The sequence below is a fragment of the Hydra vulgaris genome, chromosome 03 (assembly GCF_038396675.1).
Source record: "Hydra vulgaris chromosome 03, alternate assembly HydraT2T_AEP".
Taxonomy (NCBI): Eukaryota; Metazoa; Cnidaria; class Hydrozoa; order Anthoathecata; family Hydridae; genus Hydra; species Hydra vulgaris.
In genome coordinates, this window is record NC_088922.1 from 56,291,453 (window position 1) to 56,315,000 (window position 23,548).

Below are 23,548 nucleotides of genomic sequence, written 5' to 3' on the forward strand. Positions count from 1 at the left end.
CAATAATATATTTTTAATTAATAGTGAAGTTTGATACCTATATTGTAAGTTATAGTAATGCCTAAAAAAAATAATCAAGGTGACATCACAAATTTGACCGTCAAAATACCCCAAAATAAATGCCATTATTATTCAATTTACATGTACTTAACGTGGTCTAAAATTTTTTTTAATTTAATATTTGTATCCGCCATATGGAAGATTGTCTATGTACCAAATTTCAGAATGATACCTTATTTCGTCCATTAATTATTGCTATTTAATGACAAAAATACATTTTGCAAAAAATGCTGTCAGCATAAATAAGAAAATTGAAACCTAAATATCTCAAGAACCGTAAGGGGTTGGAGGTTCCAAATTTCAAATTTTCTTAATTTTCATAAACCATATAACATATAAAAAAATTAGCAAAATCCCAAACATAGGGTGACATTTTTGGATTTTTTTGGATGATTTGACATGGAATTACCCTTAAGTTAAATAAATTAGTACCAAGCGTCCCTATTTGCCACACAAATAAGATTAAACTCAAATACAAGGTATGCTTTTTTTCTACTTTATGATATAATGTTTTAGACTAGCGAAATTGTCCATTTTGCTTACTTAATTTAGTACAAAATAAGTTATGTTACAACGAATTTAATATCAAATTAAGTAAGCTACATGGACAAATTATAAGTTCTAGCAGAACTTATTGATGATTCTTGAGCAATAATAATGTCTGTAGAACTTCTGCATACGTTATTGCTCAAGAGTCGATTAGATAAAAACCAAAAATAGATTTTCTTCTATTATTTGGTTTTTATCAACAAAGTTAAAGAATTTATCCAAGATAATATCAATAAACAAATGTGTTATGTTGTTTATTATTGCTATATGTATATATTATTATTATATACTTTATTTTTTTGTAATATATGACATCTTGATCTTGTGCTTTACTTGTTAAAAAAGGTTAACACTTATTTATTTCATTTTTTTATATAATTTAAATATTATATGATTAATATATATATTTGAATTGTATTTATGAAATTATTTTTGTACATATTATATGACTTTTTTATTATGTATATTACTATTGTTATTATGTACAATATAAAACACGTTATTAACGCGGATTTGTTCAATGTTTTCCCCACAAAAAGATGATTATGATGCTATTGTATTTGAAACTACACTATACTTATCTTTCAATTTTTCAATATATATCTTTTCAATGTTTCAATAACTATTTATATATCTTTCAATGTTGATAACCTTCCAATAAAAGTAAAGCAAGTTTCTCTCAAATATAGCATTGCTTTTTTAAAAATTGTTTCATGATTTAGATCAAAAAAATAGCAACACCAGAGAATGTTGTTGTTAAAACAGTTGGCGACTCAGCATGTAAGACTTGTGTTAAAAATATGTGATTTAAGATAATTATTTAATAATCATATTATTATTTAAGTTTTTATTTGTTTCTTTTTAGCTAAATTTGGTGTCGCTAGCTATTATTGGAGAAAATATCGACTTATTCATTAGATAAAGTTTGATGCATGCTCTTACACAGTTTCCTTCTTCACGTTTCAATCATGTATATTTTAGGTGACCTTGTTCAGGTTACAATTTTACTTGATTGAAGCATGAAAGCAGCGCCGTACTATCGCAAGTGCAACAAGTGCAATCGCACTGGGCCCCCTATTAAATAAATTAGAAAAACTTCTCCAATACCATAAATTACTACGAATTAAAAGAAAAAAAAAATTTTTTTAGTTTCTGCACAGGGCCCTCAAAAGTTACAGCACGGCGCTGCATAAAAGTTACATTGCCAAAATATTGTGTATTTTGAAACTTTTTTTATTCTCAATAAAAACCTATGATTAGAAACTTGGAAAGATATTCTTTATTTTATTTACTATTTTTTTATAATTTAGTTTCAGGGATTATTTTTTTGGGGATATTCCTGGAATACCGGATATTTTTCTGAAATTTATCTTTTTCCAAATATCCGAAAAGTTTTCCATACATGCAAGTTAAAGTATATATTATTGTCATCAACTTGGCTGAATGCAAAATTAAGGGAAAAATTAGGGGGAAAATATTCTGAATTTTTTCAGGATATTTTCCGCAAACAATTTTCCAAATTTTTTAAATGTAATGATTATATAAAATATGTAGTTTATATATTCATTATTGTAATTACTTTTTATTATACTTTTATAATAATATAATTATTTTGCATTGTAGTTTTATAATAATAAAAAAAGTATCAGGGTATAAGATATCTTATAACATCGCAATGCATTTTTGACAAAAATAAAATCTCACATTTATAATATTTTATCTAAATATATTATATTATTTTATATCTAAGTTTTATCAATTTAGGTTTAATAAATATATTACGAAGTTTAGTTCAAAATCGTGTAACGTTATGGCAGATAATTCTCATATTGCAACATGCAAAAGATCAAACCCTAATACAAGGTATCCTTTTTTTACTACCCTATTATATAATATTTTAGATTGTCAAATTTGTAGATGTAATTAATTTAATAATAAATAAGTTATTATAACTTATTCAATATTAAATTTATTAAACTACATGAGAAATGATAAGTTCTGTATAAAATATTATTGACTAGGAATATCATTCTGTAGTAAGACACAATAACCTTTTAACTTTTAAAGTTTGAGAAAATTCACTTTTCCCTCTCTTTGTCTTCTTTTGTGATCGCACCCTGTAGCAAGAATTTAATTTAGTTCATATCTTGTTGGAGAATGTAACTTGATTCTGAGTTGAATTTTTAGCACTCGGTATTTATTGGTGACCTAATTTGACAATACTTTATTATACATACTTTTAGTTTTATACTTAATATATTATATATAATTAGGGGTAGATGAGGCTCCTTAGCTGTGGTGAATGTTTCCACAGCAAAAGGAGCCTCAAGATGAAAATCTCACAATGGGTAGGAAAATCATGATATAAAATCCCCACTGTAATATTGTGTGGTTATGTGGTAACTATTACATTTTTAAAAATTGTTATAATTTTTCTGTGTGCATTCTAAAATTACATTTAATGTTCAAAACTTTGTAGATTACTCATTTAAAGCAACTTCGTGGGCTGTCACCTTTGCATCTAGTGAGTTAATGTATGAACAAGTTAATGCAGAAACAAGTGCAAATATAAGAAGATGGAAAACAAAGAAAACAAATTATTTAATCAGATGTTATCACATAAGGTGAGTACAGGTCTTTTTCTAATCACGCGCATCAGTTATTAACTTTATATATAGATATTTATCTATAGACAGATATTAGATATAGATATATATAGAGAAACAATATTTTTTTAGACTTGTATTTTTTATTTTGTACTTCTTCTTTTTATTTATCTGTCGACTTTTTTGTTATGTCTTTTTTTATTAAATCCTTGTTTATTTTTTAGCAATAAGAGTATAAAATTAGAAGGCAAATGACTTTTTTTATTTTTCTACATTGTATGTAGTATTGTTTTCTTAAAATTATTTAATGATTTAGATAAAAGAAAACAGATAGCAACACTAGAAAGACTTGTTCCCACAATTGTTTGCAACTCACCAATTAAGATTTGTTTTAAAAGTTTGTGAGTTAAGGTAATTATTAAACATTATTGTTTAAGATTTTATTTGTTTATTTTTAGCTAAATCTGATTCATTAGATAAAGTTTGATGCGTGCTCTTATAGGAGAAAATATCGAATGATTCGTTAGATTAAGTTTGAAGTGCGCTCTTTGTGGATCGAAGCGTGCTCTTTGTAAGTTGCAGATCTATGAATTTGTACTTAAGTACAAAGTCATAATTATTACTTATTATTATTATATATTATATATATAATTATTATAATAAGTAATAATTATTACTTATTGGATATAAGGAGGATATTTTAACAAAAGTGCAGCTTTTATTACAAATTCAAAATGTTTATGTCAAGAACTAATATACTGACTAATAAAACCATGTAATTTAATACGTATTAAATATTTCCAAGACGATGAGTTTTTTTTCTTTACACGAATCCAAACACTTCGTTTTTATAAAGCATAATTATTACTTAAATATTACGTGCCAAAATAAACGTAAAAAGCACGTCTTTTAGACAGTTCATGGGGACCAAAAAGTTACATAAATATCAAGTGCCAAAAGTAACGTGAAAAACACCTTCATAAATCACGTGAATTTTATGGGGACCAAAAAGTCACCTAAATGTCACGTGCCAAAATAACGTGATATTCACGTTTTTGTCACGTCGCTGTGCCTACTGGGATATAGCAAAAACGTTTCCACTAACATAGAAAAAGTATTTTTAAAGTTAGTCAATACGCATTTCCCGCCTTCTAATAAATTACATACAATTTTTAATCGAAATACAATTAAAGTAAGCTACAGTTGCACAAAAAATATGGAAAGAATTATAAAAGGTCACATGCTTTGTTAAACAAAAAAGAAATCCTAAATGAAAAAGCTACAGAAAATTGTAATTGTAAACAAAAAAACAATTGTCCAATGAGTGGAAGTTGTTTATCAAAAAAAGCGGTATGGTATGGTCAAGAAAATTTTTAAATAATTTCTCATGCAAACCAAGAATGCTTATTAAACAAAAAATCTGAATTAATTTCAAAATGTAGACATGAAAATAAGTTTCTCCACTATAAAAATAAATGAGCTCAAATAGTAGTTACATTAAATCGCAAATTCCACAAATGTGTGAAAACTTACAGTAGTTAAGACATTTGCGACTTCCTGTAATTTAATTTTTTTGGTATAAATTGAAATTTTATTAATTTGATTATTCATTTCTGGTGAGTCTTTATTGATGAAACGCAGTGTTAGATGAAATTTTTTTTTTGCTAAGTCATTTTCTATTAATTTATGTATATACAACCCTCGGAGTTATGAAAAGTGGCAAATCATCGGCAAATTATTGACGACCTCAACCTTTTAGAGGTCGGCAAAAAATTTTTGATACAAAGGTTTTACCATGAAACATAAAAACGAGGTCGGCAATTTTTTGCCGACCTCAAACACTTTCAGGTCGGAAGTTAGATCGGCATGCCGACCTATCTGCCGACCTGAAAGTGTTTGAATGCCGACCCTAATTCCGAGGGTTGTATAAATACATTCAGAATACAAAATTTACAAAAAATTTACAAAAAAACAACAAATACTAAGTAATAATTAGTTACAACTACATGGTATAAGACAAAAAAAATTATTCATAGATTTAGACGCACGATACATTAGGAGGCGTAATTTATGAACCAATCAATATTTTGTGTTTTCGCTTTTTGCTTTAATACAAATAAGAACTCTTATAGGCATAGACTCAAAAAGATTTTTGCACATCGCCTCTGGGACTCTATACCAGGTCTCCTTAAGGACGTCATTCAGTTGGCCAAGTGTGGAAATTTAAACCTTTGCCAATTCACGGTCAATCCAAGCCCAAATGTTTTCAACCGGATTCAAATCAGATGATTACTATTGTTGAACCACTCCTTTGTATAGTATGCAGTATGTGCATTAGCGCCATCTTGTTGAAGTTTCCATGGTTTATCATTGAGCATAAGCAGGTCAATTGATGGAATTAGGTTGTTTTCCAGTACTTCTACGTATATTCTGGAGTTGATTCTTCCGGTGTATGTTTGGCAGATACCAACACCTTTGTAATTGAAGCATGACCAGATTCCTATTGAGCCTCCTCCACTTTGTACAGTCGGTCTAATCTACCTGGCGTAATACTTTTGGTGAGCCATTCTTTTGACTGTTTTGTTAGATTTGCAATTGATAAGCTCAAAGTTACTCTCATCACTCCACATAATGTTTTTCCATTGTTCTATTGTCCAATACCTTCTTTCACGACACCATTTTAGACTCCTTTGTTTAGCATATGGACGTAGGAGCGGTTTCTTCAAAGCAGAGTAGACTCCAATCTTGTATTTGATAAATATTCGGCGGACTGTGCTTTGAGAAATAGATGTTTTCGCGTTGTATTGAATTCTGAGGTCAATTCTTTGTAACTAATTCTTGGATTAGCTCTGACAGTTCTAAAAAGGGCACTATCGTCCTTTCTGGTGATTGACAAGGGTCTACCTGGCCTCTTTTTCTCGCTGGCACCACCAGTGTGAAGAAAGTTTTGCTTCGTTGTCCGAACGCATTTCTCAGAAACTCCAATTAACCTGGCAATTTCGCTATTAATTTTGGTTCCTTCTTTGGTGTGAGCAATAATTTGCCACCTTTTATCTTGAGTGGTACGTCTTTTGCCCATTTTCCACGTCTTTTTAGTGCAAAACTAACTTAACTTTTGTTTATTTATTAAATAATGATTAACTAATTCCAGGTAAGTCATATTTATATAAGGTTTTTTGACAAAATCAATTAATTTAGGCCTATTAATGAGAAATATGGGAAAAAACTGCTAATTAACTTTCAATTAACAAGATATAAGACTTTTTTGATTATGCGTCTAAATTTACGAATAAAATAAAATCAAGCTTATCAATTAACTCTTTTGTGTTAATTGGTTTAGAATGAGTAATAAATATCCTGTAAAAAAAAATTAAGGTACTCTATAATAGAGTTTCACTTCCTCTATTAAAAGATATATCAAACACAGCGGTAGCACTTTTATTTTATTTTTATTTTAAGTATTTTCTTACATTTATGGGAAAAAAAATGAGTGGGTCTAAATTTATGAAAGCCACTGTATATACAGTATCGGACAAAACGAGTGCAACCAAATAATGCTAATTTAGTCTCTTTATATAAAAGTGCTGCATTTTTTCAATTTAGAGAAATAACTATGTAACTGTTTAGAGACAAAGTTCTTCAAGTTTTATTCATCACAAAGTTCATTATTTGTACACGAAGTTCATCACAAGTTTCATTATTTGTACATTGTTTGTACACGAGTTCATTATTTATACACGAAAATAAATTAATCAAAAGTATTAAAAAAAGTTGATTTCCTTCCGGACAAAACAAGTGCAACTCGACAAAATGTTGACCAAGCTGTATTTCGCTATCAATATTTCGTGGCGAACCTTTTGTTGTCGATCACAGCCTTGCATCTTCGAGGCATAGATTCGATCAGGTAAACAATAAAACTTTTTGGAATCGCATCCCAGGCCTTTTGGATTTGTTCAAACAGTCGATCCTTATTACGAACACCTTCACAATTAAGCCTGCGGTTGACGATCTCCCACAGGTTCTCAATAGGGTTGAGATCCGGAGATTGAGGCGGCCAATCCATCACCGATAGGTGGTTGTCTTGAAACCACTGCTTGACTACTTTTGCAGTGTGTTTCGGATCGTTGTCTTGCTGAAAAACCCAATTTACTGGCATATTCCATTCAGCGTGAGGTAACATAACATCTTTTAGGATATTTTTATACATGAAACGATCCATTATTTTATCGTTTCGATGAATTGGACCTAGACCGTTAGTAGAATAACACCCCCAGAACATTACATTTTGCCTCCACCATTCTTTACGGTCTTATGGCAGTAACGTAAATCAAGGCGTTTTCCGGCCGGTCGACGTACACGGCAAATGCCATCGCTCCCAATGATGTTGAACTTTGATTCATCACTGAACAGGACATTTCATTCGCCATTTCTGCACATTCCAGTCAATATGAGGTGTAGCAAACAGGAGTCTTTTTTTCTGGTTTTTTAGTGAAATCAGCGGTTTCTTTGCAGGGCGTCGAGAAAACAGTCCGGCTTCAACAGCACGTGGTCTGATTGTTCGATCCGATACAGGCAGCTCTAATTGCTTTTGTATCTCGACTGATGATATCCAGGGATCCTTCTTGAAGGATCTGACGATCATAGAATCCTCTCTAGAAGTGGTGGAACGCGGTTTTCCACCTTTGTTATCTGCTGCCAACTTTCCCGTAGAACGATATTTGGAACATAGTCTTGATACGGTCCATTTTTTCACGCGATATTTATCACAAATACTTTTTTGTGACATTCCACTGACGCAATCGCCAATAATTTTCTTTCTTAGTTCCAATCCAAGACTGTCGGGAGCCATTTTTGCACTTGAAGTCATAAAAATAATAAAAATAAACAATCACGCTTTTTAAGGCTTACCGTGTTACATTTACCTTGTGATGATACAAAAATGCTCTGCGGAACACAACGTCTTGGTTGGATGTGGACTGTATTGATGTAATGAAACACTTGTTGTATTTCACTTCTTGTATTGATGTTCTTCGATAAAAAACTTTGATAAAACTCACTTCAATAAACTGTCTTGATAATACTGACTGATTGACTTCCATATACTGACTGAATTTCATGTCGATTTACATGTCTCTTATATAGTTAAATGAACCTGTTCTGGAAGATTCTAGATGCTTCTTTTCGATGCATCTGGAAGCTTCTGGATGCGCCTGAATGTTTCTGGATGCTTCTTCTGGAAACTTCCTTTAATTATTAAAAAACTTCCGCGACGTTGACACGGACCAGACTTAAGAAAATGAAACAAACCAAAAAAGTTGCACTTGTTTTGTCCGCTGTAAAATGGCACTTGTCAACGAAATTCTGCCTGTGTGCTGTCACCTGTCAGGTGATTGCTCATGTCATGGCATGCTATGACTTCAGACTCCTGAACTGTTTGATGTGGTAGTATAGTTCGTTTCGTTTTTAAGACATGTAAAATTAGGAACACTTTTTAGCATTGTTCGATGTTGGTTGCAAATGTTTTGTCCAATACTGTATTTTTAATAATTTTAGGCATTTTTTAGACAGTTTTTCCGCCGTTATGTATGTAAAATAAAAATTTTGCAAATACTAGTTTTGGGCTTTAATCCAACTTTTGATTGAAAAAGTGCTTTTTAGTTGTGTACCACCTTTTTTTGTTCAAATCGATTCAATAAAAATTGCTCTGTTTCAAAATATTTTAACCTTAAAAAAATACAGATTTATATATATAAAAATCTACAATGTTTTACACTTTGCTTAATAGCGCGGTGAAAAAAAAAGGAGATTATTAAACGAAAAAGTATTTTTTTTAATTCATAGAATTCTATTACAATACATATATATTTACAAATTATTAAAAATCCTTAAATATTTAAATATAAAACAAATATTATTGAATGTTCAAGACTTGGTCAAAAACATTAGTTCATTCCGTCTATCTTCAACCATGGCAAGAAACCTATTTATTCTTTCAGTTCTTAAAAGTGTTTGCTTTTCAATATTATCTGGATCAATATTATCTTCAGAGCACCTCTCGGCTTTGTAGGCAGATTGAAAATCTAATTCCAATTGAGCACGCCTTTCTTTTAACTTGCTGGTTGACTTTGCATTCTAAAGATAATACAAAAAATCACACAATATATAACATTTCCACGTTATCGCGTACAATAAATATAAATCCCGGTTAATTTTTTACGACCTTACTCAACATACGTTTTTTAATTGTTTTTTCACAATTAAAAAACAGGGGTGTATTTATAAATATATTTAATTGTAATAGAAAATAAAAGTTGACGAACTTTGTTAATCTTTTTGACCTTAAGTTCATTTCTAACTGTGCATTTCATCTTTTTTTTTTCTTCTGTTCACATTTATTCTAGGTTATGTGACTACCAATGAACGTGTACCATTCATAAAAACTTCATATATATTTCATATACTTCAAAAAGATCATAAATATTTATACTTTTTTATAATTATTATTTGATTTATAATTTTTTATAATTTAAAAAATAAAAGTTTGCGGCTAACTACCAGTTAACTGCATAGTTATAAAAATTTGTGATCAAGCAAAAAAAATCAACAAAAAACAAAACAAAAAACAAACATACTTTTTATAAATTACCCAAGGATTGTGCAATACCTTAGGGTTTAGTGAAAAAATTAGTTTTGTTGTTTAAAAACTTAAAAATATGATATGAATAATAAAGAATTTAAATACTTAGAAATATAATATGCTTAATAAAGACTGTATAATATATTTAATCAAACATTTGTGTTGAACCCTTTTAATCATTTTATACTTGAAAAAATATCTTAATAAGTATTTTTAGAAAAATATTTTAGATATATTTTGATGCAAATTATTGCATCAAAATATATCAGAATTTAAATTAAAGAATATACCATCATACAGAAGTGTGAAACATAATACCTGTATTGTATTATACCCTAATTGAAACTTAAAAATGCAAAACAACAGATTCCACACAGTAAATTCAGGCCATAATGAATCAACAAAGCACAATGTAGAAAATGATGTCTGAAAAAAAAAAGAAAAATTCATATGGTAATATAATAGTAAAAATATATAAGTGTCTTATTGATTATTTTTGTTTTTTAAAAAGATTAGCGCCTGTGGTTAACACTTGTGTGGTTTAGACAGGTTTTACTTATGCTATTTTTTTATTTAAATAGAAAATTATGGTGGAGTTGAGGCTATTTTAAAAACAAAATGACCGTCCTAACATTTTATGTTACAGTTTTCCTCCTCCCAGATAAGTAGCCTTAACCACAAAAGAGTCTTACCTGCCTACTTATGACAATAAAATTAAAAATCAAATATATAATTTCTTATGATGGTCAAAATAACCAAAATAAAAGTTACAAAAAAAAAAAAAGTTGATGAAAACACAAAAATTTTATATAAAAATAATAAAAATTTAAAAAAACAAATTTAACATTATGGCTTGCTTTGATTTACCTGCCAAAGTAAAAAATCACTAAGCCTCACTTCACCAGATGTTCTAATAACCAAGTCAACTGGTTTGCATTTATTAGTATAAAAACAGTTTTCAAGTAACTCTTCATCAATATCACTATCGCAAAATTAAAAAAAACAAACAACAAGTTAAAATTTAAATTATTGTTAAAATTATAATAAAAATCAAGTTAAAATTTAAATTATTATTAAAATTATAATAAAAATTAAGTTATTATTAAGCCAATAAAAATTATAGTTATATAAAAATAAACATGATGTAAAATGATGCAAAAAATATAAACTTTATGAATTTTTCACTTAAATTTATTTAATTATGTAAATTAATACTTTGTGAAATTTAAAACACTTTTAATAGATGTGGTGGTAAAAACTACAACTATGTGCAAGATCATAACTATGTGCAAGATATGTGCAAAATAGAATCCCACTATATCTTTAAAGTAATGCTACACTCAACCAAACTTAACAAGCATAAATTATCATAAATTACATCTGTAGTTACTGTTCCCTTTTATACTCTCTGTCATGTAAGTCATTAAAATACTGTCTAAACTCAATAAATATATATCATTTAATTTACAAAAAAAAAATTCTATTAGCAAGAAAACTGCTTCAAGAACATATAATTTTTAAAAAAATTAAAGAATATAATTTTTGAAAAAATTAAAGAATACAATTTTTGAAAAAATTAAAGAATATAATTTTTGAAAAAATTAAAGAATATAATTTGTTAAAATGTTATCATAATGTCATACAAACTTTACTTTTAAAAACACAAAAAGATCTTATTGAAAGCTGAATTCAGCATTAAAATAAAAAAAAAATTAAAAAAAAAAAAAACTTTTTAAAAATAGCTTTCTATTCAATAGACTAAAAAGTAGAAAACAACTTTTTTCTGTTTCTGGTACTCGTGGAAATCATGTACTTAGTAATAATCACTTTTGTAAAGCCAAAACTGGAAGACATTGAAGGCAATTCATGTACGTATGTAAACAAACAAACTCATCGAAGTAAAAGAATGGAAAGTTTGGCGCCTTTAGCTTTATATACATTTAAAATGAATTTGATTTTGAAAGCATCTGACTTAAAAGGCGCCAAACTTTCTATTCCTTTACTTCGATGAGTTTGTTTGTTTACATACGTACATGAATTGCCTTCAATGTCTTTCAGTATTGGCTTTACAAAAGTGATTATTACTAAGTACATGATTTCCACAAGTACCAGAAACAGAAAAAAGTTATTTTCTACCTTTTAGTTGATTGAATAGAAAGCTATTTTTAAAAAGTTTTTTTTTTTAATTTTATTTTCTACTTTTAAGTCTTGATAAAATTGAATTATTACACTTATTGATTATGATTAATATTCAATAAAAATTTATTTTGAATTCTGTGTATAATAATTAACAAAAATATTTGGAGCATATTTTTTTTATTAATTTAAATGTTGGTTGGGTCTTCTTCTTGGTTGATGTATTTGTTCTTTTTTGGACGCATTTTTATTTGTCTGAAATTAACAAGTGGAATATTTGTAAAATTTTTAATTAAATTTATATTGATACTTAACACTTTTTGATGCCCTCTCGGTTTCCGATATTTTTTTCGGAGTTCCAGATCTAACCAACGGGAAGGTGGGGCATCGTAAATCTAAAATACTTATTGAATCAAATGTAACAAATATAGCTATTGTTAGTCGACAAAAGATTATTTGTAAAATTTCAGGGCTCTACGATCAAAAGAATTGCTTCAAAAAGCGCTGTGAAGCTTTGGCCTCCAAAAAAAAAAAAAGAAAAAAAAAAAAAAATCAAAAAATCAAAAAATGGGGACTCGTCAGTGAGTGAATAGAAAGCTATAAATTAAAGCAAGCTTATTAAAATTAAGCACATTAAAATTTAGCTGAGAATATTTCTGCAAATGTAGTGCAGAATTAAAAAAAATAACTAAACTTAATACTTATTTCAAAAACAAATTTTCCATCCAAGTCTGATATAATATATTATTTAATAATATCAAAATTGTATTTTTTAATATTATTTTTATATTAGAAAAATTTTTAAATATTATTTTAATAAAAATTTGACTTTAATGAATTAGCTTCTAACATAACTTCAGTCAAATTAGCTTCTTTAAATTGTTACAGAACATTTATTTAAAATGTTACGTTAACATTATTTAATGTTATGCAAATGATATTTAAAACTGTTACATAATCGTATTTAATTGTTACTAATTAAAATATCTTTATTAACTCCTTTATTTTATCCAATATAATTTCTATAAATTCTAAATGCCTCTTCCGTTTTCCTTCTCTTCTTTCACTTTATCTTGTTCTATGTCTTCACCTCTTGTACTACTTCCGCAGTTGGCCTCTTAGTACTACTTCTTCATTCCTTTTTATATACTTTTTGGAGGTTGATAGATGCATCTTTAAATAATAGTTTAAGCAAGTTTGTCTAGCGTTCATGTTAGGCGCTTTTGGCTTCATTTAATTCAAACATTTTACATGATTAGTTAAATATTTATTGTTTTACGCCTGAATAGTTTATTACCTTTTTAACATTTATTTCAGCGTATTTGCAAAAAAGCAACATAAAAATTCATTGTTTCAAAAAATCATCTTCATAAAAAAATCATTATCACTAACAGCATATTCGCAAAGCGCAACATAAAAATCAAATGCGCAAAACAGCTTTAAAAAAAAATCAGTGAATACACTACAGGAAACAACTTCACTGTAGGAAACTTGTGGTGGTTGGGGTATTTCAATTCCCATCCAGCCTTATGCTCCATAAGGCGATACTTTAGTATTCATAGCTGAAAGACATTCTCCTGCTGTTACGGGTATTTGTTTGGATGAGAGGTCTTTAGACTTTTGTTTGAGAAAAATTGATTGACAGATTAAAGTGACTTTCTCATCATAACAATGAAATAAGGTTATTGTGGTTGTCTGAGGTCCATAAGCATAAACGTCTGCCATAAATATTTTCACAGAGTCATTTAACAAATGCATGTTATGATTGCATGACGTAATTGCGGGTAGTCGATAAACTCCGATAGGTTTCATCTTTGTGCAATCAAAGACTTAGCCAACAAATAAACCAGTAATGATTGTTGGTAAAAGGGTCAGACACCATAATATAATAGGTATTTTCCATAGTTTGTTTAATCTGAGGGTTACTCTTGACATGAACCTACAATTGGTTTGGTTTTTCTCCCTACGTATGCGTAGATATGTCGTGATTAGCGCTGAGATATGCCCACTTTTGCTTGTCTTTCAATTATTAAGGTATTTCTGGATTATTTGGGGATCAAAAATGTTTTCTTCTGGCTCAAATATTTTGGTTGGATGGATAACCTTCCCATTTAATTAGATATTACATTTTTCCTATTCTCATTCTTTTGTTAACATTTTCTCCATCTTATATATATATATCGATTTAGTAGTGGTTCATTTTCAGGGGCGAGTTTAACTTCTTTCTGTGTTTTCTGATTAGTTTCTTCAAAACTGAATTTATCACTCATTAAGAACTTCATCATTCATGATGAAATTCATCACTTCATTAAGAACTTCAGTGTTTAGAGCGACCTCTTTTATTTGTTTTTCTTTAGGAATTTTGGAGGGTAGCAGGACAATGACACCAATTACTTGATTTCTGCTAATGGTCAAATAATTTGGTGATGGATTATCAAGATGCAGCTTAACTTGATTAGACCAACCATGGGTTATGGTAATGAAAACATGGACATTTTGTTCTTCAAACAGATTTGTCTCTGGTATAAAGAGACAGTCGTTTTTAGTTTCTAAGGTGTGCGCTATGGTAAGAATAGTTTCACAATTGGGTACAGCCTTCATTTCCTTCATTACACATACTGAGGTCATAACAAGCTCTACGGTTGTCTTCTTTGGTGACTCTTGTAAAAACGTTATATCTGTCACTCTAGTTATGTTGAGGTGTATTGATTTTTCCTAAACTGCTTACAGGGACTTGAGGATATTGAGAACGGTCATTTAGTAGCGGATGGGACGGTATAACTTCATGTGTATCCGATATCGATGTTAGATTCTTTTCTTGTTGTGTTTTTCTATTGGAATCAACATTTATAAGCTGGTTATTAAGGAAATAATCTTTGAATCGAGTTTTAGGTTTAGCTGTCCACTTATCATAAAATTTATAAACTTGTGCTTTATGGCAGATCGGGGCATCTTCATTAACTTCTCCTGTGGAAAACTTATTGTCGATATTGAATTTGCCTTGGTAAAGAGGAAATTTTCTGGGAGCACAATCTTTGGGTGTGCCCTACTCTTAAACATTGGTTACATATTACCTGACCGGCACTTGTATAAAGGTTACATCCGGTTGGAAGAAATCTTTCACACTGGGAACGACGGTGATTATTTTGCTTTAACAAATCTATTTCTCTTTTTAGTCCATCAATAGGTTGATTTATGTCTGCTTGTGATAGGTAGTAGCAACATTTTGTTTAGGGGGATTTCGGAGTGCATCCAGCTTAGCTTAATTGAGAGATAACCAAATCCGATTTAATTGTATCTTGCAATTTGGCAAACGCTAATGCGGCTTAAGCTCAACTTTGCAGCATAAGCTCAACTTTGTTTCGCCATCGATACCTAACTGCTGACTAAGGTTATCAAGGGTGCTCATATAGGAGGTGAGGTTAGTATCTTGCATTAAGCTAATCAATTCCATTTTTTGGTTCCATGCAATATTTGCATTGTCATAATATTGCTGGAATTGCTCTTAAAGTTTGTGATAATTATTTCTAGTAAGCGTGGGAAGTGTGTCATAATAGACTAGAGCGCTGCCTTTTAAGTAAAGTGGAAATGCTAGTAATTTCCTTTCATCTGTCCATTGATTATGAAATGCAATACAACAAAAGCTGCTAACCATTCAGTGATATCTTCTATTTCTGTAGCCCTAAAAACTTTGGAATGTATTTCTTGACTCACTTCAATGCCAAACATTCTAAAATTTGTTCAAGCGACATATTGTTCTTCTCTTCAGGATTTGTTGGTGAACGGCTGTTTTTGGTTTTAAACGGATTGGTATCAGACAGTTCTAAGGAGTCAGCTGTATCGGAGTTGTTGAAAGAGGTATGAGAATTACCGGTGGTATGGACACATAGATTAGGTTCAGTATATGGGCATATTTTAGCCGTTCATAAACAGCTCATATGTAAATGACAAAGTTAATAAACTTGGTAATAATAGTTACAGTTCCGTGAGTAAAATAACAGATGAAAAAAAAAATGTTTTCTTACACAGTTGATTTACTTGGCTACTTGTATCCGGGCAATACCTCCAAATGTTACAGAACAATTATTTAAAATGTTACGTTAACATTATTTAATGTTATGCAAATGTTATTTAAAACTTTTACGCAATTGTATTTAAATGTTACTAATTAAAATATCTTAATTAACTGCTTTATATTATTCAATACAATATTAACGTTAACTCTACAACTTCAAATGTCTATATGTTCTCTTTTGTCTTCCTTCACTTCTTTCACTTTTGTTTTATGTCTTCACCCCTTGTACTACTTCTGCATTTCGCCTCTCTGTACTATTTCTTCATTCCTTTTTATATACTTTCAGTATAATAGTTTGTCTAGCGTAAGGCGCTTTACGCTTCATTTAATCCAAATGTTTCACTTGATTAGTTTATTAATTATTGTTTTACACCTGAATAGTTTATTACATTCGTAAAAAAATATATTTATATAAAGTTAAAAATTTAAATAAAATATTTATAACTGTGTGTGTCTATTAATAAAATATCCAAAATATTTCAAATATGAAACTTTAGAAACCTTTCCAAAATCATTCCTTTATCAACACCTACTGCAATTTCTCTAATAGCATAAGTGATTTCATCTCGTGAGGTATATGCCATAGCAATATTTAGAAATGACCTACAAAAAAATTATATTACTTAAAACCATTTTTAAATTTTAAAAAATAATAAAATAAATACAATTTTAATATCAAATTTTATTTTATTGTAAGAATAATTTTAAAAATTTAAAAACAAACCTATTATTGTTTTTGGTTAGATTGATGACTTTAAAAATAATTTCACGGATATCATAATCAAATAATGCAATGTTGCCAATAAAACGAATGCAAACACTATACTCTGTGAGTTCATCCCTGTACAAAAAAATTAAGTCAAATGTGCATACATAATCTCTCTATTAAATTTAGCAAATATGGAGGGACAGAAAATTTTAGTTAATGTTTTTTTAAAAACAATCTACATGATCTCGCAGGAAAAGCTATTATGGAGGGACGGAAGAGGAATCTAAGCAGTTGTTTTTTAAAAGACTTGATCTTCAATTTTCTAATGAAAAATTATGTCTTTTTTTAAAAAATATTTCAAATTGTATTTTATTTAGCATATAAGAAAAAAGAAGAAAAAAAAACTAATTTAAAGGTAAAACTTACACAAATTTACAGTACAGAAGTACAGAGAACAAGTACAGAGTTAATAACCCCATGTCTCTTTATGTATAGATTCTAGTTTGCCAAGGTTTATTTGTTATGTTATACTGGTGAAAAAGGCGTATAATAACTAAGAAAAAGTAATAGGTGATAATTACAACTATAAAAAGATAATTCCTATTTGCTACAAGATATTCATAACATTGTTAAACTGATGTACAATTTGTTTATGCTGATGAAAAATAATAAGTGTAAGATGAAGAACGGACAAAATACTGGATATGACTAAGATGCTAAAAATACTAAGATGCAAAAAGTAACAAAATTTATTTAGTAAACAAATTAGTGAAACAAAATGTGTTCATATAAAAAGTCTAAAAAATAAGTTTATAATTTATGTGAAAAATCTACTAAACTTATGTATTTACATATAAATTGAAATGGAGCCAGAGTTTAGTAGGAATTATATATTGCTACATTTATTCTTTACCTAACAACATTGGAATTACAATGTTTTGATAAAACTCCAAAAAAAAATTTATTAAACAAAAATTGCTAAATTGAAATACAATTGATTATTTATATTTTATATTAACGCTATATTTATTTAAAAAGTAAAAAAAAATGAAATACTTATTAAAAGCTTGAAAAACCTTTTCTTGTGTATCTAGTCATTTTTGAAATTTTGTTAGCTTGTTAATTTAAATGCTAATGACTAAATTTTTTGTGTGGTGTCACATGGAGCAAGTTGATGTCAGGTTGGATATTCAAGTTAAAAACAGACAGATCTTTTAAATTCTTCCATCATATAACAAAAAATCGTGATGTGCTCATAAAGCCAATGATGTCAAAGAAATGATTAAATTAATCAGCTTAAAAACAGTTTTAATCAGATTACACTTATGCAAGTTTTTTTATAACTCTTATGAATATTTTAAACCATTCGTTAAATAAAAACTAAATTAACCATTCATTAAATCAAAATTAGATTAATAATTCATTAAATTAAATTAAATAAAAAATTATCAACAAATTTTTGTGTAAACAAAATAAAATTTTTTTAATGTAAAATATATATGTATGTATGAGGGTGTGTGCGCACACCCTCATACATACATATATATATTACAATATATGTATGCATATGTTTATTTAAAAAACATTAATCAATTATTATTTTAATAAATATTTTAATTACTAAAAAATATACTTTTTTTCCAAAAGTTTGTTCAATTCTTTTTTAAAAATTTCCAATAAAGTATCAACTTCGTCTTGAGACCTTTTAAAATTTTCAATACTAAAAGCATAAACAGTAACTTCTGGAATCCCAAGTTCATAACACCATTGAAGAACCTATAATAATGAAATTGGAGAATGGTACACAAATGAAATTTTTAAAAAACTATACAATTTATTTTAATTTTATGTCAAAAAAATAAAACATCCTTTAAGAAAAAGAAAAAAATAGAACTTTATTATTGCACTAAAAAATATATGGAAAAAAACCAAGTGACTCATTTTGCATGGAAAAATAAACTCATATGAGTAACAGAGTAGGTCATTTGTTTTGTTTATTTAGAAAAGGATTTTAAAAAATAATTTTTTTAAACCCAGCCAAATATCAAACCGGGTTGATATTTGGCTGAGTTTGATAAAACACAGCTGGGGCCGGGTTTGTGTTTGGGCCAGCATAAAAATTGATACATTCTAAAAATATATTATTGTTATTTGAACTTTAAAAAAGAAAAAAAATCTTAAAAAAAGAGAAAAGAAAAAAAACCCAACTAAAACAAAACTCAACAAACAAAAATGCTTAGTTTATTTAAACCATGTTTATAATTATGTTAGGAAAAATTTTTTATCTTTATTTGTTTTATAGGAAACCCTTTAGCCTTAAACCATAAATCATTATTGGAAACCCTTAAAGTAAAAAAAAACAATTTACTTTGAATGATTGTTTAAAAAAAACTCACACTTAATTTAAATTAGCATTTTTTTTTACTAATTTAAAAATATCAGTTTCCATGTAAATGTAAACTAGTAAATAATTATGGATTTAAAAACCATTTTATTCTTTGTTTTTATAGTTAAATTTGTTTCAAAATATTAACATTTATCATAAAAATATATATTAATAAAAAAAAATAAAAAATAAAAAGTTAGAAGTCTTTTGTTACTCTATTAATAAGCATTTCAATAATATAAAAGCATTAAAGATCAAACTTATTTAATTGTAACGGCTTGCAATAACATTTGTCATTTATTTTCAACAAATTTTTTTTTATCTTTTTAAATGAATTTTTTTATCTTTTTAACTTCAATGATTCTTATATTACATTCTTCAAAAAGACTTTCGTTATCTTAGAAAGTCATCGTTATTAAAAACAAAATAATTTTTTAATAACGTTTATTATAAAAATGACATACTTATATAATTTATATAATATAAATTAAAAAAAAAATATATACAACTGTCAATAATACTTAAAAATCATTATCAGTAAATTGTCACAACATCGGAAAAAAAAATTAAAAAATCGAGCCATATCTGCATTTATGCAATTAAACTTGCCCCAGTAAAATTGCGATAAAGATCAAAAATACAGTTGTTATGTTTATTTTTAAATATTTTAAGTTATCTTATTGGATTTCTTGCCTATAAATATAGAAGTGTACACATTTTCAGCTTTCCATTGCACACAGAACAGAAACAAAGACCAAAAATATTTTTTTAAATGACAGATTTTTGATGATTTAAGGAAACATTTGAATAGTCATATCTTTGAAACTGTTTGGAACTAGATGATAAATTTTCGAAAATGTCCTTTGTTAAAATCTAATAATAAGAAAGCCCTTCAAAATATTTAACAACTTCTAGCAATTTTTTAATAAATACACATGTTTAAATTAAACTATTCTGTTTTTTTTTTTTAAATAGTAAGTTTTTAAATAAATACATGCTAGTTAATTATGCCTTAAAAAATAGAAAAGAAAATTTAGCCTTTATAAAAATAATTTCATCTTTTGTTTAAACATACATTTTTTAAAGCATACATTTATTTGTAGAAAGTAATACATGATAAAAAAAATAAATAAACCTTTAAAATGTTTTGTTAACTAAATGAAGTAAACAAAAAAACTTAAAAATTCTTCGTAGTACCAAAAAAGAATTAAATTTTTCCATTTCAATGGAGAGATAAAATTGCTTTTTTCTTTAGTCAAAAATGTGTTGACTTGAAGTAAAGTAAGAAGAAAATTCCATCAGCAGTGATTTGTTACTTTATTTAAAAGCATTACAAAAATATAAAAACTTTAGTAAAGATCAAAGTTATTTAATATATCGCTTTCAAAAACATTAGATACATCTTTAATAAGTATGTCTGATGTGACGCACTCTTCCGCAGATTAAAAAAACACATTTATTTGAGGGTCAGGATCAGGGTTAGGGTTAATTATTTAAGTTATATATAAGGGTACATTATAGCAACCTGACCTTTGTATAAAGCCTAATTGGAGAAGCCGTGACCTAAAATCTGACCCTATTCATGACCTTCATCACTCCAAACCTTGCCCTCACTTGATCTATTTTTATTGAAGGGTGCATTCTTTCAGACGTAATTGTGACAAGTGCAAATGAAGCAAATAAATAATTTTATTTACACCACTTAACTGAAGCGCAAATGAAGCAAATAAATAATTTTATTACACCGCTTAAATCTTAACATAAAAATATTACTTATTTTAAAATAATTTTTCACTTATATAATTTATATATCTTAAAATTGGTTAATTATGAATAAATCACTTTATTAGAAATTTCAATAAAAGGTTGTAACTTATTTATTATTTGGAATTAGTTATTACTATTTTTTGGATAAATAAAAATAAGTAAAACCAAATAAAAAAAAATTATTATAATAATATAATTAATTTTTTACTGTTCCCCATTTAGACTGCCAGAATAAAAGTTGTGTCACTCAAACAAATTATGATTTATTACAACACTTAGGACTATAGACTATCTGCAATTGTTTTTAAAACCAAAAAGACTGAGTCACAATTATTTTTTTAATTCTTTTAAAGTATTTTTTTGGTTTAATTATATTTCTATTATAAATATTCTTTTGTTAGAGAATGTAAAAGATATATTTATATCTAAAGATATTTATATCTATAAGACATTTAAGAAAGAAAACATTTTGACCATTTAATATACAAAAAATTCAATTTGAATTTATATCTATGACAATATCACTAAACTAATTGCCATTTTTAAAATTTATAATTTACGTTACTTTTAAATATTTTTTTTCTGCGCTATTAAGTACTAAGTTTTCTAAAAGAGGTTTTTTAAATAAAGTTTCAGTTTAAATATTTACATTTCATGTTATTTTAATCTAAAACAAAGATTTTCTCATTTCTAAGCTGCGCAAAGTTCATATTTTCTCTCATGTGTATTCTTTAATATTCTTTTTTGAAGATAAAACATATTTAATTCCTTTTTTTTTTTTTTAAAGTAAAGTTGGGCAATATAATTATATTTGAATTGCTGAATGTTAAAAGGACGGAAGTTCAGTAATATAAACTTTCAGGAAACTAAAAAAAACTGCATTTTCTTCTGCAGTAAGTTTTTGTTAATCGTTCAATAATTTTTTTTTTGAAGGCGAAAAATATCCTCTTCAAAAAAAAGAATTATTTAACCATTAACAAAAATTTACTACGAAGAAAAATGCAGTTTTTTTTAGTTTCCCGAAAGTTTACATAGTTGGACTTCTGCCCTTTTAACATTCACCGATTTATTTGTAATACTAAATTTAAGAATTTTTGTTCTGTTTCTATTTTAACAAATTTAAGCCTAGTTATATCTATTTATTTTTTAGAATAATATTGGTTTTTAATAGAGTTGTTAATCGGAAGATTTTGTGCAATTCTGGAAGAATTCTTTAAAAAAATAAAATTCTTTTAGAAGGATATTGAGAATTAAGAACTTTTTTTTCCGTACCAAATTTTACAAAACAAAAAAAACCACTGATGTTCATTTCGCAAATGCTACTTACGAAATGTAGCCTTATGCATGTTGAAATACAAAATAAAACTATTTTACTACATACAAAAGTAGGGCTTACAGAAGTCGCACTTGCAGAATGAAATAGAGAAAGTTTGTTAACCTAACGGATATAATTATAAAAAATAAAATTTTTATATATCAAAATGTTTATAATAAAATTTTATTTTCAGTATTACAACATATTGCCATTTTAAGGTTTTATTTTTTGAAATAATGATAAAAAACCAAATTTCTTTTGAAACAAAACAATTCTTAATGGGAAAAAAACTAATAAAACGAGGCATAATAAATATATTTAATTACGTATTATGTATCAAACATGTATAATTAACTAAGTAAATAAAATACTAATTGTTATATATTGATAAGTTTCAGTTGTAAACTTTTATAAATAAACCAAGACTATCATAAAATATACTTTTTAAATGTTATTAATAATAAATGAATTTAATAACGAAAATAAGTAACCAACATTAAAATATGAATGCAATTGCATAATCAGGAAACAATGCCTTTGTTGAAACCAAAAAAACCCCTAATTTAAGTAATGAATGCAAATTATAAACTATATATAATATAATATAATAAAATATAATATAATAAAATATAATATAACTATATATAATTATAAACTTAATTATATATTAAAATTCTTAAAAAAAACTCTCACCTGTTTTCAAATAGAATGATTTTATGTTTAGTTCATTTCACATTTTTTTATTTTGGTGGTGCTCTTTTTTAAGAGCTTTCGCTTTTATTACCTTAATAACAACAAGTAATTTAAAAAATAAAGACATTCTTTTCAAAGATTTTTTCTTAGGTGGAAAGGGCACTTTGATCTCCTTTGAACTGTTGGCCCAGGAAAATGTCAAAATATGCAACATCCCAACATTATTGGGACTATACATCTGCTGAAAGTTTTAAAGCTATTTTGGAAGAAAGTAAAAAATAATAGCAAAATTAAAAGACCCAGGCAAAGACTCTTCCCCGGGTCTTCGCTCCTGAAAACAATTTTAACATAGTAGCTCACCAGGACTATACAAACATTAAAAGTTTCAGAGCTGTAGCTGGTTTAAAAGGTAAGATAAATTAATTGCAAGATTCAGTAAGAACTGACAACGACCAAACACCACGTGAAGTTAAATTAAACTTAGTAATATTTTACTTTGACTTTGAAGAGTATAAATAGTAAATCTCCATTTCTGCAAAGCCAAAGGCAACAAGCAACCAAAAGTTAGTCCTTGAAATATATAAATAAATATAAATATGGTGTTTAAATTTTGAG

General features: G+C 27.5%; 1 protein-coding gene and 1 long non-coding RNA gene across 5 annotated transcripts in view; one reads left to right on the forward strand and one right to left on the reverse strand.

Moving 5' to 3' along the window:
- Positions 1–2,366: 2,366 nt before the first annotated feature.
- On the forward strand, positions 2,367–3,619 carry LOC136077784 (uncharacterized). Of its 2 annotated transcripts, none has more exons than XR_010637276.1 (3): positions 2,367–2,472; positions 3,089–3,233; positions 3,532–3,619. It is a non-coding gene; the product is annotated as an uncharacterized LOC136077784 (long non-coding RNA). The 2 variants fall into 2 exon arrangements; XR_010637277.1 differs by lacking the exon at positions 3,532–3,619 and adding an exon at positions 3,440–3,471.
- Positions 3,620–9,021: 5,402 nt separating this feature from the next.
- Positions 9,022–23,548, reverse strand: part of LOC101238202 (dehydrodolichyl diphosphate synthase complex subunit DHDDS) — a 22,884-nt gene continuing 8,357 nt past the window's right edge. For 2 of the 3 annotated variants that reach the window (XM_065793767.1, XM_065793766.1), the window contains 6 exons: positions 18,406–18,548; positions 16,788–16,904; positions 16,565–16,666; positions 10,720–10,834; positions 10,171–10,278; positions 9,022–9,347 (listed from right to left, as the gene is read on the reverse strand). In XM_065793767.1, the coding sequence (XP_065649839.1) occupies positions 9,138–9,347; positions 10,171–10,278; positions 10,720–10,834; positions 16,565–16,666; positions 16,788–16,904; positions 18,406–18,548 (795 nt within the window). In that variant the 3' untranslated portion in view covers positions 9,022–9,137. Of the gene's footprint in view, positions 9,348–10,170; positions 10,279–10,719; positions 10,835–16,564; positions 16,667–16,787; positions 16,905–17,198; positions 17,326–17,828; positions 17,953–18,405; positions 18,549–23,548 lie in introns of those variants that run through there. The other variant, XM_065793768.1, reaches the window with a different exon arrangement.